The sequence below is a fragment of the Mizuhopecten yessoensis genome, unplaced genomic scaffold (genome assembly GCF_002113885.1).
Source record: "Mizuhopecten yessoensis strain PY_sf001 unplaced genomic scaffold, ASM211388v2 scaffold4583, whole genome shotgun sequence".
In the NCBI taxonomy this organism is placed as follows: domain Eukaryota; kingdom Metazoa; phylum Mollusca; class Bivalvia; order Pectinida; family Pectinidae; genus Mizuhopecten; species Mizuhopecten yessoensis.
In genome coordinates this window covers 702,733-709,388 of record NW_018405619.1, presented here as the reverse complement: position 1 = coordinate 709,388, position 6,656 = coordinate 702,733, and the positions used below count along the sequence as shown (strand labels likewise).

Below are 6,656 nucleotides of genomic sequence, written 5' to 3'. Positions count from 1 at the left end.
GATGACGTAACCCCTGGATACCGAGGATGACGTAACCCCTGGATACCGAGGATGACGTAACCCCTGGATACCGAGGATGACGTAACCCCTGGATACCGAGGATGACGTAACCCCTGGATACCGAGGATGACGTAACCCCTGGATACCGAGGATGACGTAACCCCTGGATACCGAGGATGACGTAACCCCTGGATACCGAGGATGACGTAACCCCTGGATACCGAGGATGACGTAACCCCTGGATAACGAGGATGACGTAACTCCTGGATACCGAGGATGACGTAACCCCTGGATACCGAGGATGACGTAATCCCTGGATACCGAGGATGACGTAACCCCTGGATACCGAGGATGATGTAACCCCTGGATATCGAGGATGAATTTGCAGATGCTCCCTTTATGATGGAAATGGAGCTGAACACAAATTCTGACCAAGAAATGAAGCTAAATGCAAAGTCTGATGAAAGTCACTAAAGCAGAAAATATAGGTCACAGTGACCTATATTTTATTTATTGGTGTAGTTCTCCTAAACATGTATCCAGATATGACGTTTGATTATTGTTGGACTTCTAGTATTAGAGAATTGAAGCTAAATGTGAAGACTTACCAAGATGTCGAAAGGACAGACATAAGGATTTATCGCAATTAAGCAAACACTTAATGACTCCTACACAAAATTGTGGTTGAGGAATTAAGTTTTTTAAGTGCTGGTACAGGCAGTATCTACGTAGTATACAGGAATATATTACTTATGTATACGGGGAAATTTCTGCTCAGTCAAATTTTCACCATTCGATGGAAAATAATGTTTTGCCCAATATCAAATTTGCCCTTCATATTTAAATTACAATGTATTTAAGTTGTCTACAAATGTTCACTGTTATTACGGAGGGCAAAAAACGCAGAAAAATAAACTTCAGCAAACTTTTCCCGGCACACAGTATCAATCATCAGTAGACAGTTGATGGAGATTTTTTAATGGAGCCACCTTCCTTCAAAATGAAAGAGGCTGCATTGTGAAATACCTGGAATACTGTAGGACAATTTTCAACAGGAAAAGAGCTATACATGTATCTGCTCGTCTAAACACAGACTGAATAATGGGACAACTGTGTTACAATTCACTCATTTATCCCTGAAATTTCATAATGAACTATCCCAACAATTGAATTGGAAGAGTTCAAATGTGTCTTCAGGGGTGACTGAGTTAATTAGTATTGGCTGAATTTATAAGACTTTGATTGTATCTCTAGAAACTAAATAATATCAATATCTAAATGGACCGAATATTTAAAAGAATTATTGTAATCCTCATTAAATTAAGGTATAATATGTCAATTATACAATGTATTTGAAAAGACTTAACAAAAATCGAAGTTATGCTTCAACTTAGAGATTTAAAAAAAAGTAAGTTTATAATGTATACATCTATCTGTGGGTGGCTTAGAAATTAAGAAATTATTTCTAAGGCCGTCCTCAAATAATTGTTTGTTTGCAGTTTCCCGATCAACTCACATACTTACTCAAACTTTTTTGGTGAACTTTTGGTAAAATAAAAATCTTTCTTGCTGAAAAACCACTGAAACTAAGGGTTTTGATATAGAAATATGAGACTTGTAAATAAAAACTAACTAACTACCTACTCAATGAAAAAAATATGAGTAAGGACACTGTAAACAAACAGTTTTTAAAGGATGGTCTAAAATCAGATTTCAAAGTTAAAAAATAATATACAATGTACATGTCTATAAACGGAATCTTGTAAGTACATTTTGATCACACACAAATGTCTGCCGAAATGATTCAGTTTTGAAGGTCTGCACGAGACCAGCCCTCCTTGACAAGTTTGTGATTGAAGACATTCTGATGGGTGTCTTTGAGTAATTCTTCATATTGACAGTATCTTCGAACGGAGTCGTAGATAGATTTTTTCGGATGTGGTTGAAATTCAATGTTTTTAAAGTGCTTGACGAGTGTGGATGATAATATGACATCCAAAACGTCATACTCGCATCCACCACAGTCCATATTCAATAAATCTACATCGAAAAACCCAACACCCATTTCCACAAAGAAATCTCTGGCGTTGACGACTTTCACGACAACATTTCTATCACCGTCTGTGGACATGTCTGGATGCGCCTCCATTTTGACTTTGTATACATCATTTCTTGCTGCGAGACCGAAATTAAAAATCACAACGTTTGGAATGCCAGTGAATTTTTTGACAAGCTGTTGGTAGAAATATGGAACTGGTTCTAAGATCACGGTGAGGCGTGGCTTGTATCTCTTTATCAGTTCCTCCGCAGACTTTCCGCCAAGGTCAATGATGAGACTATTTGAATTGAGGTAGGAGTGAGCGTTCAAAAAGGCTTCTGAGTCCATAACATGGTCGGGGGTTGTAGTTCTGGTGTTCTGAGCGGAAGTGATGCACTGAGCGACCCTATCGCTCTGCTCCAGTGTCAGAGATCTGTTGAGCTTCTGAATCAGCGTAATGTTTGAGAGAAGGGGGGATCTCTTAGCTGGTGTGAAAGGCTTGGATGTGGTTTTGAGACGTTCCGTATAGTCCTTATAGTTGAAGATGATCATGATGAAGACAAGAAAAACAAAGAACGCATAGGCATCTCGGTACTGCATGCTTGGGCGCTGCCTACAACAAGAGAGGCACAAAAGTTAGTAAGTAAAAATATTGACACAGTGACCATACTGTAAATTGGGATACCGGTATTTCTATGTGGGTTAAATTATAGGAATTTCACAAAATTCAAACTGTAGTTTTATTTTTACTGGTCAATTTCTTGCGATTTAGGACTATATACATGTATGCTACGGGCACTTATATGATTACTGTAAAAATATTCCAATTTAAGTTTTGAGCGAGTTGCACTTTCGCAAATGTGGCAAGGAGTAGACAGATATAATGGAATCCAAGAGTAGATACGGTATATAATAAGCTAGATAGTGAACAATCAGGGTAAGGCGATGTATTAAAGTGTAATGAATCTTTTCATTTGTACCGTTGTATTTCCATAATACATTAGTCCCACTGTGTGTGGAGATTGATAGTGTACTGTATTGGCGACACATTGCTTCACCGATGTTGTGATATATGGCACAAATTAATTTAAGAGTGCTCAACATCATAGAGGACACCAAAGCAAATCCCCTATTCTGCAGGGGGTTCCCATATTAGTCGCCTCCTATGATGTATCGGGTATAAAACACTATTACACCTAATTCCTTTTAAGATAAATCCTTGATACATCTTCTATTTATAGCTTTACCTGTTTCCGTGTGACAACTCAAGCCTGTAGCCTTTTTGGTACGTCCGAAGCTGACATTTGAACCACTTGTACACAAACAGGCTCCGTAAAAATCTTCCAGTAATCCCCATGTGAACAGAAATGTGGACGGTACAGTGTTGCTAGAGTAGTTTCTCTCTCAATGCAACCAGACCGCGATGTAGCCACAGACATGAATTACTGACCCCTGGCCCCATTGCTCAAAGCATGGTTAGCTTGTAAAGCTATTTATGTAATGTGAGTTTTGAGAAACATCTCAATATTTACAAATATTTTTTGTGTTTCTTGTCTTCTTCAAAACATTTTGAATCCTTATACTTGTAATTTAAATTTTGAATTTCAAATATACTCAATTAAAATTTTTGTGTTAATTTTAGATAAGGTGTTGTGAAGCTGATTATAGTTCGAGCTACTGTAGTCTGAATGAGTTTGTTCATTGATATAAGGTTATCAGTGACCTAAAGATATACAAAAACTGTCCATGATGAAATTATGCAGTCATGTACATCAGCAATCTTATCTAATAATACATTTATCTACATCTACCGTAATTGACCCAATTTTTCAATAAGCACCCACCCTCCTGTTTTGCTGCTCTGATGTGCCCAAGTCTGATCACCATAATTATCTTGTCTAACTCATTCACCCCTAAAGTTTCATAATGAACTATTCCAACCTTTGAATTGGAAAAGTTCAAATGAGTCTTCAGGGGTGAATGAGTTCATTTTAGTTCTTGTAGTTTTGCATGTTTTGTAAATACCTTACTTGTTGTTCATTTCTAACATTTTGAAACTTTTATCATCCGGAGAATGGCAACGGGGAAGTATTTTATGTAAATTTTGTAAGCATGCAAACATTTTTCTGAACCCGTGATTCATTACTCAAGTACTTGACGATTTATTCTCGTGATACTGACGGGAACTTTGAAACCTATGGACACTAATTATATATAATTAGATGGAAAAATGACATACTTTATGTTAAGGACTCCCATACCAATGTAAAAAAAAATGTAATTTGTAGAATTTGAAATGTTTTTTTCAACATGACTATAGCTTTGATAAATCATTTCTGAAAAGAAAACCATGCTTTGCAGGACTATTATGAGAAATAATAAAGATGAAATAAATAGAATATGATAAACAACAGTGTTTAATTTTGAGTGTAAAAATTCAGAGGGGCTAGACTGGAATTCCCTCCATAGACTTAGGATTGCTATACCATTGCTCTGACCGAGCTACCTGTACCTATGTATGTATAGCTAGTCAACAGAGTATCATGGCCCAACAGTGCTACAGACTAAGGATTGCTATATCATTGCTCTGACCGAGCTACCTGTACCTATGTATGTATAGCTAGTCAACAGAGTATCATGGCCCAACAGTGCTACAGTTATATCCAAACGGAAGTTAATCAGGGGAGGTAACTGTATATAGGAAAATACACAGTGCAGTGGGATTGGTCACTGTGACCCAGTGGTAGAGGGCTAGTGGTATGTAGCAGAAAGTCGACATCAGATGCCTTAACCACTCAGCCTCTTCAGTGCAGTGGGACAGAACATATTAACAACATTTGTTAAAGATAAAGTGTGTACTTATATGATCCTGATGTAGTGTCATTCATGGGTCACAAGCTACACAGTGAATCCTGACTTTCACATCCTATCGTATCAAAGACGACTGTACTGTCGTGTCTACAGCTACAGATATCTAGCTGATTATAATACATTCTTTTGTACCAGATATGATCAATATTTTTTCCAATTCTTTAATTATACATACAGGTATTTCGTTTTGTTTATCTTTGAAAATGGTGTTTATTAAGATTCATGAGAGTAATAAACAGAAATATTTAAAAAAAAAAAAAGAAAAAAAAAAGAAGAATAAACCAAAAACTTTTCCTGCTTATAGGACATTCCTTTCAAAAATGACCTAATATACAGAAATACTTTTTAAAAAATGACCTAATATACAGAAATACTTTTTAAAAAATGACAAAACACTCTTCCTGTGGAAGACAATCCCTTCAAAAAAATACTTATATACAGGAACACTTTCAAAAAAAAATTTGACAAAATACTCTTCCTGCTGAAGGCACTCCGTTCAGCAATGACCTACCTTGGTAATATACAGAAACACTTTTTTAAAGATGACGGCACCCCCTTCAGGAATGACCTAAACAGACTGAGTTAACTATGGACTTTAGGTAAAATACGGTACATATTTGTCATAAATTATCAGTGATATTGTAATCAGTGATAACATAAACTGCAAGGTAAATCCTCCCTACCATAAGTTTAGTTAGCATACTTTTTTATCATGAGCACTGCAGGTGAAATATGCAATATCTACAACATTTTTAGTGAAATACTGGTACACATATATATTTGAGTTTTTTTGGTAATATTATCATAATTATTCATGGGGGCACATATGGGGACAATCAATATAATCCCAAAGCACCCCCCTTCAAAGTTGGGGAAAAGTGGTGTTAACCCTTTCACCATACTGTAGAACATAATGGACCCCTCCATATCAATGCATGGTAGAGTCTACTAAAGTTACATAGGGGTGAAAAGGTTAAATTACTTTTCTTCCTCTAGTATTTATAGTTATGCCACATACATATTTCCTTAATGTTATATTATCAATTTTCAGCACTTAAAATACGTACATGTACAGTGTACTACTAACATTTTCCTAGTTAAGACCTTGTCTAGGATGATTTCAGTAGGTCTAACTACAACAGATGTCCATCTCATAGACCTGTCTTCTGTGGTGTGTAGAATTCAATGCTAAATTTTGAGAATGATAATATAATGTTAACCCTTTCACCACTGTCAACCATAATGAACGCATCCAGATGAATGTATGGTAGAGTCTACTAAAGTTACCTAGGGGTTAAACTGTGATGTTCAGTTTAAAAGTGAACTTGGGACCTTATAAAGCCTCTTTATAGTTTCCACTAGAAAAGATAATTTCTGTTGTAATTTGACATCTTTTCCCAAAGTCAATGAAAAATATTGCTTTATTTTCCCGAAACCATGCTTTTTTGTGTGTGTTATTTCCCAAAGTTACAAGGCAGAGGCCCCCCTCAAAAAGAGGTAGAAATATCTCTGATATTATAATACTTATTAGGTTAACAATGCTTTGACCATCCAGATAGGGACCACTATCACTGATGTAATGAGCTACAGGTTAAAGTCTGTTAGGGTAAGTAGTGGGGGATGGACAATACACAATTTAAATCTGATGACGTGTGTGATTTTGACAGGATTGAAGTACCTATTGGGTTAATTAAAATGACATATTCTTTCTAATCTTTACTGAAATGAAATGAAACTTTGGAGTTCA

At 36.2% G+C, this 6,656-nt stretch overlaps 1 protein-coding gene across 1 annotated transcript; it reads right to left on the bottom strand.

The window, feature by feature from the left end:
• Positions 1-306: 306 nt before the first annotated feature.
• LOC110449348 lies at positions 307-3,457 on the bottom strand. The gene is made up of 2 exons (XM_021496151.1): positions 3,286-3,457; positions 307-2,651 (listed from the first exon to the last, which is right to left on the bottom strand). Exons 1-2 carry the CDS (start codon positions 3,393-3,395, stop codon positions 1,805-1,807), a joined length of 957 nt encoding a protein of 318 aa, XP_021351826.1. The 5' UTR covers positions 3,396-3,457; the 3' UTR covers positions 307-1,804.
• Positions 3,458-6,656: the final 3,199 nt, after the last annotated feature.

Excerpts from the sequence above, each read along its gene's own strand:
- LOC110449348 (XM_021496151.1), bottom strand. The coding sequence starts at position 3,395 with ATGGGGATTACTGGAAGATTTTTACGGAGCCTGTTTGTGTACAAGTGG. Across the intron at positions 2,652-3,285 it reads GAGTTGTCACACGGAAACAG|GCAGCGCCCAAGCATGCAGT; the intron begins GTAAAGCTATAA and ends CTCTTGTTGTAG.